Genomic DNA, 20633 nt, shown 5'->3' with positions numbered 1-20633 from the left:
TACAGTTTTGCAATGTGCTCCTTCTTGCCTCTGCCAAACCAAAGCAAGGGAATGGAGTGAAGCTACAGGGAAGCAGGCGTGAGTCTCTCACTGCCTTTTGGCATCACTCATGGATGGTGGTGGCTGTCCCAGCTGTGGCAGCTCCTCTCTCTCCTCTGCAGCCAGAAGTGGTCAGGCTGTCACAGTTCTGTCTCCATCTAGCCAAGCCCCTTCACAGGGCTTCAGCAAAGCCAAAGCACTTGCAGGCAGCCTGATCAGGTTCTTTAAAAAGCTGTTTATTATCACAGTGGACAAGTGGAAAAAAAACATAACATGGCACACAGAGAATGCCTTAGCAAATTATAAGTAAGTCCTAAAAAAAGTTACCATTGTCTGTGAATTCCAGTAAACAAGGCTCTTGGTGCAAACTGCTGATGTTGCTCTGATGGGCTCTACAAACAGCCCAGTAGGACTACAACGAAAAAACCTCAGCCTGAAATGCTGTGCCAGTGAACAAGGAAACTCCAGCTGCTCCCAGAGCAGCAACCTGTTTCCTCAGCACAATTCCCAAAGCCGTGATGTGCTGCATGAAGCAGACCCTCTGCCCTGGGTGAGCTGGGAGCAGGACACTGAAACCCCTCAGTCTTGTCAAAGCCAGACCGAGCTGGAATGAGTGGCTGTGACTGGTGTGATCACTGGCACCATCCATAATAGGTGCCAAACTCTGTCCTACATGGAGCTGGGCTTGATCCTGCACCGCTTGCCCTGAGGCCATGTTCAGCCACTGCAGCCCTGCAGATGCTCCAGTCTCTGAAACGACATGCAGTGGATGCCGGGCTTCTAACAGCTGGGCATGTAACAGGATTTGCAACACAGTTGAGGTTGTTGTCACGCTACAAGTGTCTCCGAAGGCTGCTGTAAACCAAAACAGGGGCAGAAGTGTCTGCCTTGGAAAGCCCAGAGGGAGCTGTCAGGGATACTTTGTACTGCTTTAGTCTATCAGTGAAATAAGGACAGGAGCTGGAGTTTTAAACTGTGTTTTCTACCTGGTAAAAGAGCAAATTATTCCTTGAATAGAGCAAACCGGGAGCACACTTCCCTCCACACAGGCAAATGACACCTCTGGTTAAGGCCCTTCCTGCACCAGTGCCTCCTCCCCTCTGCAAGACCAGGCTGGCAAAACAGGAATGACGTTTTGACATGGACATCAGAGTTGTTAAAGTTGCTGAGAAGTCTTTAAAGGCCTGGCTTTGGCAGATGTTTTTGCAATTGAAATCCATCTCATCCATAACTGCATGTACTTTGTTTCAGTAAACAAATGGCTCAGGTGCAGAAACCTTTCGAGTTAGCTGACTTTCCTCTGGCACGCTCGAAAAGCCTCATCTGTCTCCCTGTGAAAAACATCAGTGCTGATATGGGGACAGGGAGGAAATTCACTGAAAAATAATGAACACAAAGGGGTGCTTTTGCTGGGTTTTTTTTTGTGTTGTTTGGTTTTTTTTAACTGCAGATTTTGTGAAAAGCTTTATGAGTATTTAAAAATGTGTTGGGGAGCTGAAGGGAGCAGACATAACTGGGGACTGTGAAAGAGAAAGGTCTGCTACCCTGTAAGAAATGGAGAAACTCCGACCTACACAGCAAGCCCTCTTTCATGTTTTGCCTTAGGGGGCAGATTTGGGAGATGAGAAGGCAAAGGTTTGTGGGTCTGGCATTTTAACTGGAGATTCTTCTTCTTCCAGCCTACCAAGGTTTTGTGGGTTCCTCAGCACTGGAGAAATGTTTCTCAAAGTTTTTTTAGGGGTGCTAACACAGGAGAAGGAAGGAAAATGGATCATGCTTTTTCCATTTTAGGTTCCTTGTACACACTGGGGGATAAAATTTGGGTTTACCTTTATAAAGCATGCCTGATTTGCACGCACACACACACACTCACACAATAATCAAATTCCCCACTCTTTTGCAAACTGGTTTCTTTTAAGGGCACTTAATGGTTACACTCCCTAAATGCTAATCATTTTGAGGGGGATAATGTTTTCTTGCTAGTCCTACCATGATTTCCTTATCATTGCTATCTGGCCTGGCTCTTGCCACTAATTCGAGCACTGGATAAAAGGTTTCCAAGCGAATCTCAGTCCCTCTCTGTGCTTACATGTTGCTGGGACAAGGGATTTCTACCTGATGCAATTGATTTCCAATTGTCCTTTCTCACCACTGAAGCCAAGCAACTTAATATTGGTGTATTGCCACCAGCATAGTGTCTAGGCCCAGAGCCAAGGCAATGAACAGCCTGCTAATTAATATTTCACATTTATCTCCAGCCCCTCTCCCCAGAACAAACACTGTGAAAACAGGAGGTAGCAGTTTCTGTGTAGCCCTCAGGAAACGTTAAGCACAAGTGCTTTACTTGCCAGTGTTATGCATCTACAGTGATGGCAGTGAGGACTTCTGGTTGTATAAAAGAAAAAAAACCACACCAGATGATTGAAAAACCCCAAACCCTAAAAAAACAAAGCAGTGTCTACAATCCTGTCTGTAGTCACTGGAGGAATAAGAGCCTGTTTTCTAGGAAGGAGATAGGTATTCATGCTGAAAACATTGGTATCATGCAACTATTATGTTTCCAGTAAAGCTATGGATGTTCATTTTCAGTTATGAGGCAGATAATACTGTGAACTTGTCGAGTTTGTGCATCTCGTACCCCTTCTTGCATATATACATATATTTGTGTATGTATATTTATGTATATAAATAAGTTAGAGGTTATTTACATCAGTGTACAGAGTAACTCTAAACTCAGTTATCAAAATGTATACACCTGCCAGTGGAGTTGACCTGTTAAGGCTTTGCATTTCATCTTCAAATCACCACACAAACATTAATTATTTACCCAGGCAGCTTCCCACTCACCAGAAGGATTATGAATAGCAGGCAGGGTAAGGGATGGAGCTGAGGGAGCGCAGCATGTTCATTACAAGGCAGTTAATCATGTAACTCTCTCCTGCCGTGAGCACTGCAGATTTATGCCTTTATAAACTCTGCAGTCCAAATGTAGGAGAAACATTGGTAACATGAAGCTTGTCACAACGGGAAAACCCTCATTCAAAAGCAAATGATCCGTTCTTCATTTTCAAAAGCTTTGGCCTCTTCTTGGCTTATCAGGTTCCCGTTCAAACTGGAGGGAAAAAATAAAAGGGAGGTGGAAATTAGGTAGTGGCTGTTGCCCATCCTCTGTTTTTCCAAGGTTCTGGAGCAGAGATCACAGCTTTGCAATGCTGTGTGAGCTGCAATGCTTCTCAAGGGCACAGAGCTGGGAGCTGGGCTCAGTCAGGCTCCAGCACTGCTGTTCCCACTGCACACAGGAGGAACAAGGCTAGTTGTTCCTAACACCTAAACTTCACTTGAACTGAACTCAGTGTTGGATACCCTGCTGCTTGCATTGCAGCAAGCAGCATAGAGCTAACAAAGGTTCTTACCATGCAGTGGGCTACTTTAAAGAAATTTAGATAGTCTTCAGGGCATTTTGTGTCTTCCATGACAACTCTGTTAAGTACTCAGGTATTGGGAATGTGAAATGACTTACAGCAAAATTTTCAAGTCTGGCTACATAAAGTTAATCTAGATTGATATTTACACACCTGCAAATGAGCAGCCTGGTAAATGCAGCTTTCAGAAATGCTGAAACCCATTAAACCATTTAGACTTATGAAATTATGTGGGTTAATGACCACCTCTGAAAATTCAGGCAAGAATTAAAAGACAGACTTTGGTCTGAAGGTTCAGAATGTAGGAATTGATGCCTCTTCTGTAGATGAAAGCTGGCACTGGCCTTTGAAAAAAGCATCTCTTCCACATCTCCAGGGAACCCACGAGTCAGATAGTGAGTCATAGTCTTTCTAAGCAAGAATTCAGTGTCCTTTCACTAAAACAAATACATATAAATAAATGTAATGTTCAATAATAAAGCAGCAGTGCTAAAACCAGCGCAGTTCTATTGACTCCTGAGCTCCCTGAGGTGAGGTAAGGAATGTGGTATTTGGCTTTCTGCCTTCAATGCACATGGGTGACTGTGTGATGCCCATCTAATCTAAAACAAGCATATCTTTCAAAAAGTTAATCAGCTTGTAGCTTAGCACTTCCAGTGTGTTTGGAGCACCGCCCAAAGAAAATCCAAGCACAAATTCTATGAACCAAATTAGTAATGCTAATTAAATGTAACCATCTCCTGCTTGTGGGGATTTAGCTCCTGAAAAAGCATAAACACATTCCTAAGTATAAATCAGGGCAAGGAAAACTTGGTTATAAATTGAGGTCCCCAGTTCTGCAAACACGTGTTCTGCACATCAGCGGTACAGACAGATGCGAACTAATAAAACTGCCTGACATCCATGACACACAGGGAAGTATTTCAACGACAGAGGCTTTTTACCTGTTTGAAGCCCACAGCTGGAACTACAACCTTTGTCTCAGATAAACTTGCCCTGAATTTTTTTAGGCTGGAAAGTAGTTAGGCCAGAAGTGTTTTAAAGGGAAAGAAAGTTTACAAAGTGAGCCTTTGAGGAAGGGATCTTTACCAGACTTCTTTAATAGCCGTGTTCTCCTTGAGAGCTTCGCTGAGGTACTTCACCCCTTTGGCTGTAATTTTATTCTGGATAAGCCTAAAAAGAAAGCACTTCATGTCAAACCAACATGCAAAGTAACTGACAGCACCTGCACAATCTACTCAGCTAGATGTCAAGGAGCAAAGCTGTGTGTTTGCCACCAGAAGACAGTTATGATTGCTCTCTGTGAGGCTGGTACGTGGTATTGGTTAAATGTCCCACGTGAACTCTCAGGAACAGAGCCCGGAGATTCAGACTTTTGCTTTCATTTCTTGCATGTGGTTGCACTCTGGAGATACTGAGCTTAATTACCTAGCTGAAACATTTCTGCTAAGAGCTGCTTACTGCTGGTACGGGACTGTGGTATTTGTGGACTCCTTGAGACAGACTAACCTCTTAGCTGTGTTTTCTTATCAAGAACAATGTGATGCCTTTCTAAGGGATGCACAAAGATTCTGAGAACCTGTGCAGACCGGCTGTTTTAGCAGCTATGATCCAGAGGTTGCCAAATCCTCCTGTCTCAGACCAGCAAGATCTTTGAAAAATAAGGCATTGAATTTGACTCTGTTATGAGCAGGTGCAAGTCCCCGTGAAGCCACTTTAACAGCTATAAAGTCTCATTTGAGCTGAAGGGAAAAAAATGACACAAAAGATCCTCAAGTAGCACAACTGATGAAGCAGTGGATAACTCCTATTAACCCCTTCAGACCATCCCCACAGCTAAAAATTAACAAAGCGCCCTCATCTGCAGTAGTATTGAAATACTCATCAGCCAAGCCTAATTAAATACCAGTCTACCCTGGTGTGCCCCCATACCTGTACCATTCCATGTGACTGGCTGCACCAATCCCACAGGATTCAGAATGAGGCTGAAAACTGGAATGAACTGGATGCTCTTTTAGGGAGGAAGGGAAGGAAGGAAGCAGGGAGGCAGTGCCATTAAAGGACTTTCTGCACTTGGTGAATGAATCAAGATGCAAGGGATCCAGTAGATTCTTTCAGCTGCTGGAAAAAGACTAATTTTGCCTCCAGTTCAACTATCTATGCAGGACACCACCTTTTGGAGGTATCCACTGGTATAACCAACAAAGTAGGATATAAATTTGTCTACTGGCAGAAACCCTTGGACAATACTGAGCCATAGTAGACGTGTTTAGATTGCTCTGCCTGCTTTGGATGGGGTAAGTTTTACTACCAATTCAAACCACACTGCTCAGTGAAGTGTATCTGCAGCTGTGCACAACAAGATCAAGTTGTTTGTTCCTCCTTCCTGCCTTTTTTATGTTTACAGTGATGGGCACCAGAGCTTCTACTGCTTTCAAAAGAGGCTACAACTACTTAGCACTTCTGACTACGGGCATACTTCCTAAGGGACAGGAACTAGGATTAATACAGAGAATGCGAGATTGTGGGTAGCCAAGCTTTTGTATAGGCTTACAGAGGGACTCCATTTATTATGTTCTCTTGATCAGTTGGCATTAATGGACAGCTCTTTGTTTCACAGCCCACATCTGCCCAACCTCATCCACAGACAAAATCTTGTGAACCTCTGGACTAGAACAGCCAATGATATGCTTTCTTAGAAGTTTAACCTCTTTGTGATTGCTAGAAATAATCCTGGGTTTCCTGGGGATTTATGTCTTATAGATGAATATCTTGCATGAGCGAAAGTCCTATCCCTGGTAGAAAACATCAGGCAAATGGGACATGTATTTAAGTGTCTGTCATCTAGGTTCTTGGTTGAAGAATAAGAGTTGAGCTTGCTACTTTCATAGTATGATGATAAACAGTAAGAATCAAAATAAGATTATTCTATTCTAGCTGTCTGCTTCTATTTTTTTTTTTTAACATCTGTGTTTGAGGCCAGTACTGTTCCCCTAAGGAGAGATGGAATCAATTAGTAGTTCAAAAGTTACTAGGACACACAAACAGCATAAACTTTTCCCTGTATGAGAGCAGGTTCAAAATGCTAGACAGCAGCTTTATTAACTTTCCGTAAGAACTGTCTACAACCAGTCAGCTGCATCCAGACCATGCACAGAAAGCTCACTGTGACCTACATAGACTTGGAAGGTGAAGCTTTAATGCAGTGACTGCCAAAGAGCCTGTGCCTCTGTGGAATGTAGCTCACCATAAATGCACCAGTTTCTTGTTGACCTTCAGCATCTCTGCAAAAGTCATTGCTGCCTCATCATCCAGCTCGTTTTTAGTCAACCTAAGTGGGAAAGAAATGTTCACTTAGGGTGTTACTATTAGTTTTCAGCCCCCTGTTTTCCATCTTGTCTGTGACTTCGCTTTAGACAACCAAAGAGGGATGTGCTGTTCCTGCCTTGAGCAATTTCTAAAGGCTGGACACAAAGCAATACTGAAGAGAAGCCTTGGAGGTAAAGGAGACAAAAGCATTAGATTCTTTTTTTTCTCAGACTAGTGTTCTAATGGTCCCTTTTCATGATGTTTTAGTGTCTGAAAGGTGGATGAGGTGTAGTGGAAAAAAGGTAGAGAGAGACAACACTGAAGAGATGCAAAAACTGAGGAAAAGGACTTGAGATGATGGAGGCAAGATGGGGAAAGCAAGATGAAGGGAGCAGAGTGAAGAGGAGAAGTAAACCAGATTGTCAATTACCAGAATATTTTCACAGAGTTGTTGTGTTTCATAGCTTCAGCAATACTTTTGCCTCCCTCTGTTGTGATGCTGTTCAACGCGAGACTGTGAAGTACAGACAGAAAGGTGTAAGAGGCAGCCAGCACCACTTCCCAAGACTAGTGAATATCCTGGGTGAACTGTTTCCCAGTCAAACAGTTCAGCATCTGGGTCTTTCAGAGGCTCACGTCCTTTGCAAACCAGGAAGTCCTTATGACTTTGACAAGTGAGAACAGTTCACAAGCTGTAGCCTGGTGCAGATCTACCATCCAGGCCATAAAGATTTGCTGTCAGTGAGTTGGATTCTTGGGACCAACAGCAGAGTTGCACCCAGTGATTTTGGGAATCAAGGCTTTTAACAAGGACAAAGAGTTGTGCTTAGCAGAACACAGGTTTTTACATGTATTTGTCACCCCAAGTCCCTGTACAAGCTCAGCACTTTGTCCTTTGAGTCCTTCAGATGCCCGAATACCTCATTCTTCTTCCAAACACACCTTCTGTTGTGTATGGAGAGATAAGCTTGTCCCTGCATGCTTTCCATTACAAACCACAAACATTTCTTAGTCTGCCCTTCATTCTTTGAATAGACATTGGCAAAATCAACCAGTTAAAGTTATGTTCCAGGCTTTGAGAATTCAAAAACCATTTCTCACCTAAAATGCCAGGCCAGAGCCTAAAAACAATGCAAGGTCTCAAAAAAAGGTAGAAACAGGGATCAAGTTGGGCAAAATATGCGTGAACACGAGTGACTCCAAGCTTCAGCTAAAACTAGATATACTCAGTCTGTCATGACTGGGTCTGAAAATGGCAAATATGCTGAAGTAAACTGATATAGCTGGGACTATCGTCCCTTAATCTTTGCATAAAAGCTACCACTGGTGCCAACTAGGAATTCAAATCATGAAGCAAGATTAACCAGTTAAAGATGAGAAATTAACCCAAGTGCATTAACACTGCAGAGGGGAAAATTCACCCTGCACAGGTGTCAGCAAAACTTCTTATTTTTGCAAGCACATGCAGCATATTTGTTCCTGTCTGAGAATCCCAGGTGCAACCCAGCTCTGATTCAGGTTCAAAAGGTTGGTGTTGTGTTGTTGTTTTTTTTTAAGTCTGATGTGTCTGGATGGATTCTACAATTATGGGAAGATAGCTATTTCAGACAGCTTTTAAGTTCAAACATATCTAGGTCACTGCACCTGTTCAGCTTTTAATTTTTTAAGCCTGGCTATCTGCTCGCAGAAAGGAGGACAAGGCACCAGCTCTGAAATCCCTGGATCTGAAGTGGCAGCAATAAGCTCTCCAGAGATCCCCAGCACAGTGTTTCTAAAGAAACTAGTGCCATGTGCCACCTTGTGGGGAAACAAAGGAGCCTTTTCTGCTCCTTCACCGTGGACGCTGGTGGCACTGGGAAACAATTCACAGAATGTTAGGGGTTGGAAGGAACCTCTGAAGATCTAGTCCGAACCCCATGAACCCAGTGCTCCAGCTGTGTGGAGGAACTCTAGAACAGCAGCAGCAGCCACAATATGCATCTTTAAATCCCTAGCCAGCATTTGAAAGTCTGGCAGGGGATAGGCTGTTCTACACTGCTTGCTTCTCCCCATGCTGTGCTACCAACCTCACCCATGCTAGGGCTTCCAGAAAGCAGATTGGGCTGAATCACTGAACTTGAGAGAGAAAACATCTCATGAGTACTGAGTGTGTGGTGTCATGGATCCATGGGAGTACAGGATAAAAATCTTGATTTTTAAGAAAGCCCCAGTCCCTACCCAAACATTTTATCACCTAAATGTGACTTTGGTACAAGCTGCTGTACCTTTGCAACAGGAACTGTTGTTACCCCTGAGCTTGCTGGGAGCCCTGCTCCATGACACCTGGTGTATCCTGCTAGTAATTCTCTCAGATCAAAATAGCACCCACTGACCGTGTGCTTTCACCAATGCCAGTAACTCTGTGCAGCCTGAGGGGAGGAGGTGCAGAGAGAGGAAAAGGTGCCAGCCCAGCAATATTTTTAACTTGCTTAATGGCTGCACAGGGCCTTTTGAATCAATCTGGCTTCTTGCTTGCACCAGAAGCCTGTTGGTTGTGCAGCGAATGTTACAGTACGAGATGGTGTTCCAGGCTAATGCTTGGTGGGAAGAGTCATCCCTTCAAAGAAGGATGGGAAAATCAGCACTACGCCAAGCTGCCTGGCTCCTCTGGTGTTTTACCTCACGTTTGTTAACCTGGGGTGGTTCCTCAGGGCCTCTGCAAATGCCTTTGCTCCTTCATCTCCAACTTGATTACCCCACATCCTGGTGAAGAGAGGAAACCCAGAGATATCAGGTGTGCTGCCCTACTGCCCCTTGCCATTGCATTATCCTTTTCTTCCCTCTCTGACCCCACTTCCCCCCACCCCCCACCCCCAATTACTTCACAGTCTTTCAGGCCTGGGAAAAACCTGGCAGGTGCCCTCCTTGGTGAGCCAGGCATGTTCCACCCTTGCACACCACCCCACCAGCCTCTGCTGACTCACCAGCACCCCAAAGGCCACAGCACAGAAGCAGCTCCAGGAAAACAGCCTGCTGCAGCAGGAGTGCTTTTGGGGATCACTTTGCTGCACTGGGCAGACCCTCCACAGCCACATACCCTTACGAGCTAAAGCAGCCTTGCGGTCCCAAACAGGGAGCAGCCATGGGAAACACATCAAGTCCTAAACCCTATCACTTAGCTCAGCACTTCCTCCTCATGCCCCTGCTGCAGTTCTCCTGTTACCTGTTGGACGCAGACTGGCCTTTACACAGTGCCAAGTACAGCTCTTGGGAAAGACTCCCCAGATGTACAACTGCACAGTTGTCATCACCCAAACAGGTGACTTCCTGAAGTGAACTGATCTACAAGGTCCCTCTCTCCTTCAGAATAGTCTGGTAAAAAAGTCACAATTCCTTAGGCATTATACCCAAGTGGAATCTCCTCTCTCACCAGCTGCCAAGAGAAAGATCAAAGCTTCACAGGGATGGTAATACCCTGGGCTCTTCCACACATTTGTAATGAACAGCATTTCCAATAGCAAAAACACCCTTGGTACCACAAAGGGTTAAAAGAAGGTAATGTGGCAAAAGCTGTGGAGATTTGATCAACATTTAATAGCAGGCTCTGGTCAAATCTTTTCTACGCAGACCAACTACTTTGAAAATTCACCCTATATCATGTGAGTCTTAAAAGTGCCTCTGCTGAGATATAAGGGTTTTTTTAGAGGGATCACGGCTTGATGACTCAGAGCCACACTCAGCTTGATAGGTAATTAGTTGGCAGCTCTTTTAAAATCAATTGAGCTTTGTGGTATCTAAACACATCCACTTCCAGTAAGCCCCAGAATTTCCTTGTCCTTCAGTCCCAATGCAGTTTGTTATGTAAATGCTGAATATACCTCTGTTTAAACATTTCGGTCCAAGCTATCCTAAACCCATTTGGAATGATTTTTTCCTTCACAGGAGGAAAAAGGAGTCCTCCACTGAAATTACAGCCAGTACAGCAGCATAGCAGACTCAGCTATATGACCACAGAAGTGTGCGTGCAGCTGGCTATACCTGTGCAATGTTGTAGAACAACAGAATGAAAAGCCAAAAATCTGATTTTTTCATATTTCTGGGTTATTGTGATATTCACAATGGCCAAACAGATGTTTTAATTCCCTGTATTTGAGTATTAGATTCTGAGAAAAAAATATTCTTCTGTAGAGAGGAAAGAGAAGCTGGGATTTGCCAGAGAAGGGGAAAAAAATAAAATCAAACCCTGAAGTCTAGCATCTCTCCTGAGAAAGAGGACAGGGATTAAAGGTTTACAGTACATTCAGACCTCTCTCCAATAATAGCAGACTCTCCAGTTTGGGACAGACTACAGAGAAGAACAATGGGAATTCCTTCTTATTCTCCCACCTTGCAGCTTTATCAGGACTTAATGCAGAAGGTTAGACAATTACAGCAATGACACCCAAAAACTAGGTACATTGCCAATAGTCATAAAACCAGCCAGCCTTTAAAATATGACCAACTATCTCTAGAATAGCTGGGTTGCTGTAAGGAAAGTGGCTATTTTTACATGCTGTCCTCTTGTTAGTTTGTCTCTCCTTTAAGATTCTGTCAGAACAGGGGAAAAAAAACAAACCCAAAACAAACATGTGAAATGGAAAACAATAAAGCAACCTCCTTTTCCCTCCAAGTGGAAAATGTGGCTGTGCTTCTGCACTGGTCCGTTCTAATGCTACTCCAGGGAGGAAGGAATGGCAGATGGAAAGAAGGTAAGAATGAAAGAAAGAATCTTAGGGGATTTACAGATGCCTTGCAAGACCCAGCCCTGAACTTACCCAATTTCAAACATTGTCTTGCTCTTCTGGATGGCCTGGGCAAGGCACTTCCCTCCTTCGCTCGTTATTTTGTTTGCTCCTATTCTGCACAAAACACATGAGTTGATGAGGTACATCACTTACAGCTGTACAGCTGTTAGGACACCAGTTCAGAAAACAATACAAGTCCTTAAGGCTAATTAATTCTGAAGGCTAGCTACGGTTATCAAAGATTAACCTAGAGTAAAAGAAATACTACAGACATCAGACCTTTGATTAAAATACATCATTTTGTGTTGTGTTTTACATATTTTGCATGTCAGCCCTCTGAATCAGGCGTCTTAGTAGAGAATCCTGGTTTTGGTGCTCAGTATGTAGACATGAGCTTTTGGAGCTGATCCTCAAGACAAGGCCCCCTTGCCTAGTTTTTAATATAGTTCATAATATCAGCAGTTGCCACAGAGTACATGGGTTACGTGCAGCATGTTTCATGTTGTCACAGGGATCTATCTCGGTTGTGTAGCTCCAGAGAAGACCACAGCTGATATGCACAGCTTGTAATAATTCCAAGTCTTTCTGTTCTGAGCACAGGCTACAGGTAGTGGCCCAGGTCAATGCAGCAGTGAGTGTCTCTGGCTGGTGCTCTACAGAAGACCTTTTCTTTTTTGTGGGGCTCTGTGGGGATATCAAATGGCTGGATTTCAAGGAAGAGATAGGTCTCAATTGCATATATATGGATGTAAAGAACAAACCAAAACCCCTCAGCCCACTACATTTACATAAAGTAAAACTGGCTTGTTTGACTGATTTCAGGCACATGAATATACACACTATCTCAACATAATCTCTGGGGTTACTATGCAGCCTGAAAGTAACCATCTCTCAATCACAGAATGTTTGGAGTTGGAAGGGACCTTAAAGATCATCAAGTTCCAACTCCCCTGCATGGGCAGGGACACCTCCCACTGGAACAGGCTTTTCAACAGGCTTTTTTTTTGAAAGTTAGATTAAATAAGCAAAGCACTGTGTCAAAAGCAGTATAAGAACCAGAGTGCTCTAAAACCAGAGTTTTAAAACTCTGCAAATATTTCCAAGTGGGAAGGATGTGGCTGGTGTGAGATTTCAGAGAAAATTAGTGGTAAAACAAGGACCAGAAACCAAGAGGCCCCAGCTGCTGGTTGCTGCATTCATACAAGCAGCTGACATTGCTGTAGCTACATCTGTTTTCTGCTATGGTCACAATTAAACCATTGGTTAATGATCTACCTTTATGTCAAACTAGTGCATGGCAAGACACTTATCTGGGAAAGTTCCAGGAATTTAAGAGAACAACTCACGAAGTGAATTTGGGGAATTCCAGAGTTGAGGTTAGGACACCAGCACAGCCTGACTCTAGTGACCCATAAAGAGGAGATATAAAGAAGCTCGGTACTAAATCCAAGTGAATTCACCAGTTGCAAGGGGCAGCGAGGCTCATGCACCACCTAAGCTTCACTCAAGTGCTCAGATTGGATTTAGGTAAAGAACAGGTCTCATGCTGCCCTTCTCCTTACTACTATATTCCAGTTAAGACTATGGATTCAGGAGTTTCACCTGCTGCCATTCTGTTTCAAGTTGCTTTACCTTAATTAGGATACTGCAAAAAGGAAAAAAAATTCCAACATACTTAACATATTCAAGGCTTGAACACTCTTCAATTAGTTTTGCAACATACTTGGCTCCAACATCAGTGATTTGATTGTTGTACAAGCTAAAAGAAAAATCACATTGGTAAAAATTGGTTATTCCTGCTGTTACTTTAATATTTACAACCTGAATGTTTTATAATGCCCTGTATGCATTTTGCATGGTTTTGTACATATTCACAGTTGCTTGTATTTCTACTTTGATATACAGTTCATATTGTGAAGGGCTAGATATAAACCACAAGGACACCAGACTGTAAATCATGAGAAAATATTTATATGATTTTTTTAATAAATGGTCTCCCCAGGCAAACAAAGCTTCCCTTTATTCCTGTGTTAGTTCAGAAACAATATTGCCAGAAGAGAAGTCAAAAGAGAAAACACCAGAAGAACATATTTTTGGTCTTTAAAAGTCATAAAATCCCTTTGCAAATATTACTGAAGATCAGATACCTGAGCATACATACTTACATTAGGGCAATGGAGGAAGGAAGCAATTCTTGGTATTCATGTTCACGTCTCAAAAAGTCATTTTTATCTAGCTACTTAACCAAGAGCAGGAAGTCAGAGCTAACATACCTTCCAGCTTCAACTTGATGAAGAACTAACTAAGGTCTCAAAGAAATCGGTGCCATGAACACGACACTTGCAACTGTATGTTTTTGATACTAGTCTCTACCAAGCTGTATCTGCTTTGCATAGTTAAAATAAATCCATTTACAGCAAACAGGAGACTTAGGTGTAAAGGTCACTCCAGCTTGTGCTCTGTCCCCCCCTCCACAGCTAGCAGAAGGCATATAGGCATATACCCAGCATGCCCACGCAGTTCAGTGACCTGACAGTGGTCCACACTGTGTCATGGAAGGGCTTGATGCCAGTGGAGGCCACCCAATGCAGCAGGAGAGGAAGCTGTGGTCCTTTTCCCAGTGAACAGTCACAGGATGGCAGATGAAGAATTTCTGACACAAAATGCTGCTTTGCTTATGTTCAGTGACTGAGGAGGTGACTGTGGTTTCCACCCCACCTTTGCTGTGTCAGCAATGTCAGCATTGCAGTTTTATTTTCTAGTATCAATATCTAGTGTTTTCCTGCCTACTGGTACATACCCCAAGAAAGTCACAATTTGGTACTTGGAGAGCTCTTCATACAAGATCCTTACTCCATGATCTGTGACCTGATTTACACTGAGCCTGGAATGAAAGGAAAGTTGAATCAATACAGATTACAAGTGTTCATCACCCAGGATTTAACAAATGATAGCAGGTCTATGCATTTTCCTCTGATATTTTCTTTATTTTCTTCTGATATTTTGAACAGGTCTTTATGCCACATATTAAGAACCTTTACAGGAAATGTGAGCTCAGTTTCATATGGCTCACTTCAAAAACAATAGAAAGCAGAAAGCCCCAAATCTCCAAGGTCATGCTCTGGAAGCTGTCCATGGAAATGAAAACAATAAAATGTAGTCGGTCAGAAACCAGAAACAAACACCTCATCCTCTTCCCATGCTTCCTGTTATTGCAGGAAGAAATTCTGCGTGACATCCTACCAAAAGCAAACTTTCCAGACTGCTCTTCTTGCAGCCTTCTCTCTGAGTATCTAGTGAAAACCAGCCATCTTGAAAGCCAACACACATTCAGGCTCCACTGAATAAAGACTGTGAAAAGCCCTGGCCAGGAAATAGAACTGCAGTCCCATGAGTGCGCTAGATGTTTCTAATTTTATTGTCCAAAGTAGACACAAAACAAATCCACGTCAGTCATTCACAGAATACAAATACTTACTTTCACAGCTGTTTCGTGCTTTGTTTTTGGGTTTGATTTTTCTGTTTTGTTTTGTCTTTTTAAACTTTGCAACTGTTTTCACCTTGCCTAAATGGACAGGTTTCCATGAAACATTCCAGTTGTGATGAATCACATTTTCTCAGTAAAGCTGTCCATGTGAAAACATTTTGACCAGCTTTAGTTTCTGTACAAACTCTGAAGCTGAATATTCACTGCTGGGAGTCCCTTATCACCAACAGCCTCCCTGGCTCTTGTTGATTAGTAACTTGGTCACTTTGTAAAGCACTAGCACATAAGAGCAATCAGAGCCAATTTCTACAGATCAGAACAGCCTACTTCTTTGAAAGGGATGGTTAAGCTGTTAGAAACATTTCCTGACTTGCAGAAATTGGTCATTAGAAACCAAAATCCTAACATCAGAAGAGCCATAAAGACAAAAAGGCAACCTAACAGTCTTGTTTGGTGCTGGGGACAGTGTTAAGATTACACTGAGTATGGCATGACCATATGATAGGGACAAAGAATGAAAGTCTGTCCTTTTCTTCTTTGTTTTGTCTCACGTACTTATGCATCCTCCCCCCAAGTTTCCTTATTGCTTTTTCTTGGGAGGCCAGTTGATTTGCAACTAACTGGAAAAAACAAGTGTCACTTGCTTTTAGTCCTTCAGGAAAACAAGGCAGAGAGCACAGCCAACCAGAAGGAATAAATCCATTTATATAAAAAAAATAATCTCATGAGGTTGAAGGAGCTTTAAGAAAGATATATTTGAAGTTCCCGGGTTTATGCATCTAAATGTTTGGACAAATAAGGTATAGGTACATGGCACAACCTTAAAGGACTGGTGTGGCCTGTGATGTCAGAGGTGGAGTTAGTTCTCCCTGATTACACTAAGCCATGTCCTTCCTCCACACCACCTCAGGGAATCACATCTAAAGATTTCACTACATCCTTTCATGGAGTACCACACACCAGGTTTTGTTCTGTGAAAGCCAGACATCTTTGCAGGATGTAAAAGTGAGAAATTCAGAGCTTTTGATCAAGGGTTGTTGTGAACAATAGATCCTCATTTACCCCATATGACCAAAGGCAGAGATAGGCTCAGGCAATTTTCAGATTATAGAGGAAGCACTTTTGTCTCCTTCCTTTTCCCTTAAGCATTTTTTCCCATAAAAATCCTCTTTTGAGGCAAAATAGTTTGAGACAGAGCTGACTAAACCTTCATATTTAAACAGTCCTGGCTCCTAAGGACTTCTTACTATCCTTTCTGTTTGGGTTTTCAAATTCACAGCTTGTCCCTGCTCCTGTAACTGGCTGAACAAAGATTTCAGAAGATCTGAAACTTTAGTTTCCAGCAGCAGGAAGAATCCTCATCTTTCTCCACTTTCAACAACAATTCCTCCAGCCCAGCAGTTTGTGGAATAAACCAAGGATATAAGAAAGGACTTGCTTGCACGGACTCCTACCTGATCACTGCAAGCTTGCTGAAACAAGGCAGCAGCTGTTTTACTCCATAGTCATTGATGTAATTGTTGTCCAAATCCAGAGCCAGGCGCTTCCGAAAGTGATGCACAACAAAGGAAATAGCACTGCAGTCAGCAGAGTAGGCATTGCAGTATGTGAGCTTGATGTAATTGGCATGCATGTGTTTGGCAGCCAACTTCCCCACTTTCTCATTCTGAGTCTCATAAATGCACCGCAGCATCCAAACAAAGTTGGGCTGGACCTGGATCTGGTTGTAGTTTGGCAGCCTGGACCGAGTGAGGCCTTTCAGGTGGGATTTCATGCTCTCCCCAAGGTATGTGATGAGTGTCTTTCTCTTCCTCCTAATGACTGCAGGCAAAACTAAATGCCTGAAGAGCTTCTGCTTGGATCTAGAAAGCAGGCCACAAAGAAACAGGTTGGTAAAATGGAAGTGTTCATTATTTCGGAAAGGATCCTCCCCTGCTAGTTGTTTCTTCAGCCAAGGAATACGAAGACAAGTAGGCTGGGCAGTCTCAGTGGAAGAACATTCATTGAAAAACTGAAGCAACTCCTTGGCACCTACCTTCTCTTCGATAACCAGGAACAAAGCTGTGAAAAAAGACTGAAGGGTCAAGTGCAAGAACTCGTAAGTGGACTGACTGTCACAGCCACTGTAACCTTTAACTGTCCTGAGAAAGCCCAATTGCAAATCTCCTTCAGAGATGTTCGATGATGAGACCTCCTCCTGCTCAAAGATAAAGAAAGAGTTCTCCATGCCCTTATATGCCATTTTACCCAAAGCTAGAAGAGCTTCCCTTCTTGATTTGAACACCTCTGCTTGACTCCTGGTGTTGCTCTTCAGCAAACTTGTTTTCAGAGATCGGTTCAGATGGACTTCAATCATGAGCAAAAATACATCTGTCAGTGTAACAGAACAGTCTGGAAGCTCATGGCTGTCAAACATGGAATGGAAGTGTTCATAGCATTTAAAGATAATCCAACAAAACAAAGGAACTGTACACAAACTGCAGAGATTTGGGTTGGCTTCCAACTGGTTCAATACCAGTGTTCGTTGCCCCTCATCTTTGAAAAACATAGCAGTGTATTCCTTCAGGTTACTGATGGAGAAACCACGGAGCAACACCTTCTTTCTAATGATGTTTCTTTGGATCTCGGTTCCTGTCCTCGCTGTAAGAATTTTCTTGGATCCCTTAAGAAGCTTCCCTCTGAGAAGGCTTACCAGCAGCACCAGGGGATGGATGGGTTCATTGGGTGAACACATGTCAGGCACACTACTGAGATCAAAGTTGGAATAGATCTCATCAAAGCCATCAAATGCGAAAAGAACCGTATGAGGGAATTGCAAGATGTGGTGGAACACCTCTGCGGGGTCTTGGTCTGGGTAGCAATTATATTTGAAGAGCAGGTCTTTCAAACATATGGCTTCATCTTCCTTAAAGCAACTGAACATCCTACATCGGAAACGGAAGAAAAATTTGGCCCCTATGTCAAATTCTTGTCTGGCCCAAAGGCTTTGTATTTTTTGCAGCAAGATGGATTTTCCAATTCCTGCGTCACCAAAGACATAAATGGTTTCTCCATCTTCATTAATTAGCCCAACTGCATCATCAAAAAGGGCTTCTAGTTGACACACTTTGCCTAGACTCTCATTGGTAAAACTGACCAGCTCCATGATACTGTTAGTGTAGGTTTCTTCAAGCAGCATCTCCTCCCTCTGAGCATATGACATAACAAACTTGGAGTCCCGTCCCAGCTCATATCTGAGTTTCTGGCGATACCTGCTAACTAAAAAGGCAGCAAACTGTCATTTAAAAGACTATTGCTAAAAAGCCTATGTGTACCATGACCCATCTCTTTGGGGACTGAGAGGGGGTAATAAGCAAAAGTGATTGTAAAGTAAAATTGGTTCTTTGGCACATTACTTCTCTTTGTGCTACCATCATCACTCTCTTGGGAAATTCAAATGCTAATGAAAGTTAGAGTGTGACACCCCATTTCCTGAAAGCCAGGAATGACACTGCATTGGTTTAAGGGGCTGCTCTTTCACCTGAGACTCAAAGCCAAGCCCCTGCCTCTTTCTCTGCAAAGGCTTGTTTGGGCTGCTGGCGACTGATTAGTTTTCACATTTGCCTTCTCACTGTATTTACATTCAACCTCTGATTTCTACCAGGTATGTGGTTATTCTTTCCTAACTTGCTTGGTATTTTTTATCATTGTAAATAGAAGGCAAGCATTTAGGAAACTGGGTGACAGGCAACTCAGAAGTTTTTTCTTAAGGTGACAAACAACAAGAGTCTCAGTTGTTGCTCAAGGTTGGCCTGTGTTTTTATTGCAACAGAAACTGCGCTTCAGATGGGGGCAAAGTAACTCCTGTATTTAAGTAGTATGAAAAAAGCCCCTCAAGAGGAAAACATTTATCTCTGCAATACTTAAACTCTGCCTTTTGGTATAACTCATCATTCAGGACCACAGAATAATTCAGATTGAAAGGGACTTCAGAAGGTCTCTAGTCCAACCTCCTTTTCAGAACAGGGTCATCTGTGAGACCAGATGAGGTTACTCAGGGTTTTATCCAATTGGATCTTGAAAGCCTCCAAGTACAGGGACTGCATAGCTTCTCTGGGCAACCTGCCTCACTGCTTGACTATCCTTACCGTAAACTACTGGCTGTTGCATTGCCAAAACATCACAGTGATGCTAATAAATTACAGCAGAGGCCTAGAAAACACTATAGCTGGCACAAAGCTGTTATGCTATTACATCCACAAACAAATGCAGAAAGAGCTTGACGTTAGCAAAACAGGATGCAATATATCAACATGACTCTTGGGTTGTACAGTGGTGCCTTTTAATTATCCAGCAAGCACAAGATGCACACATTTATTTTCCCTGGCTGCCTGTCTCCAGTCTTTTACTCTCACATCACCTGGTTAGAACTTCCTACATAGCAGGGTATTTCTACAGGAAGGGATATAAATGCATGACCTTACCTGGATCTGTATTTACCACAGGTTTACTACAAATACTTTCTGAAGGCTTGTAACCAATTTCATCCAGCCAAGGCTGCAGTTCATAGTAAGCATCAGTGACTTTCTGCAGGACACGGATGAAATATTCTGAGACTTCTTCACCCTTGCTCTGAACCAAGTCTAGAATTTTGCGAACCTGAAAAAATACAACGTGAAAGATCACTGATAGACAGCATTTAATCACAGTTAAACTGGAAGACTGCTTTAGGATCCTTTTTGGACTGGTAGAGGGAACCAACATCAAAACTGGTGCTTCCAGAAAGTGAATTCAAAAGCTAACTCCTAATTTGAACCATCACAAAACTGACTTGCAGAGACTCTGCAAGTTGAGGTCTGAACTTGTAGCTAAATCAAATGCTAACCAGAAACACAGGGGATAAATATCACTCCTAACAAGGGAACACAAAAAATTTCCTCAGCTTGGATAAGCAGTGTATTTAAAACCCCATGCTGATTAAAAACAAAAACCAGAAAGGGGTGTTTTTTCAGTGATCTCAATCCACCCTCTGTCACATCTAGATTTACCTCAGGATCCAGCCAGATCCAGAGCAGGGCAGGCAGAATCTCTCTCTCCGGATCTTAACGCAGATCCAAAAACTGACAACTCCTAACACAGCAAACTCAATCCTGCAGGCTCTCTCTGTACTAAGGACTCCTTGCCTGCAACTGTTATTAAAACTAACGGATACCAGGCAGTGGCTGGAGCAGATAAAGACTAAGCATTACCTCTAAAGGCAAGGCAGAATCTGCCCTCTGTGCAACCAGTACAGGGCAACCCTAGTTCAAAACCCTCTGCAAGACAGAGCAATCATTTGGGGGACAATTCTGAATCTCTGGATCTTCTTCTTGCTGGAAATGAATGAAGGATTCAGTCCTAAAACAGACAAAGGTTTCTAGAGACTGTGGTCTCTTGTAAGCTTGAAGCAGGATGAGGCACACACAGCACAGCAAAAGCATAGTATTTTTTGACAATCTGTATGCTCTAAAAAGCAATTTTATGCCTTCCAGAGAAGCCTCCATAGAGACCACTTCACTTACTATTGTGGCCTGTTCTGTTTCTACTTAAGACTCTCAAGGCATGGCCTCCCCCTCAGCTCTGTGACAACAATCA

The 20633-nt window shown here is 43.0% G+C and overlaps 1 protein-coding gene across 7 annotated transcripts in view; it reads right to left on the bottom strand.

Moving 5' to 3' along the window:
* Positions 1–254: 254 nt before the first annotated feature.
* Positions 255–20633, bottom strand: part of NOD1 (nucleotide binding oligomerization domain containing 1) — a 28532-nt gene continuing 8153 nt past the window's right edge. For 4 of the 7 annotated variants that reach the window (XM_051610334.1, XM_051610336.1, XM_051610335.1 and 1 more), the window contains 10 exons: positions 19484–19658; positions 16475–18278; positions 14334–14417; positions 13209–13292; positions 11564–11647; positions 9429–9512; positions 7201–7284; positions 6709–6792; positions 4551–4634; positions 255–3151 (listed from right to left, as the gene is read on the bottom strand). In XM_051610334.1, the coding sequence (XP_051466294.1) occupies positions 3079–3151; positions 4551–4634; positions 6709–6792; positions 7201–7284; positions 9429–9512; positions 11564–11647; positions 13209–13292; positions 14334–14417; positions 16475–18278; positions 19484–19658 (2640 nt within the window). In that variant the 3' untranslated portion in view covers positions 255–3078. Of the gene's footprint in view, positions 3152–4550; positions 4635–6708; positions 6793–7200; positions 7285–9428; positions 9513–11563; positions 11648–13208; positions 13293–13698; positions 14418–16474; positions 18279–19483; positions 19659–20633 lie in introns of those variants that run through there. The other 3 variants (XM_051610338.1, XM_051610337.1, XR_007888581.1) reach the window with 3 other exon arrangements.

Source organism: Apus apus, chromosome 2 (assembly GCF_020740795.1).
Source record: "Apus apus isolate bApuApu2 chromosome 2, bApuApu2.pri.cur, whole genome shotgun sequence".
Classification (NCBI taxonomy): domain Eukaryota; kingdom Metazoa; phylum Chordata; class Aves; order Apodiformes; family Apodidae; genus Apus; species Apus apus.
The sequence above is the reverse complement of the archived record's forward strand: the minus strand, read 5'-3'. Positions and strand labels throughout refer to the sequence as shown.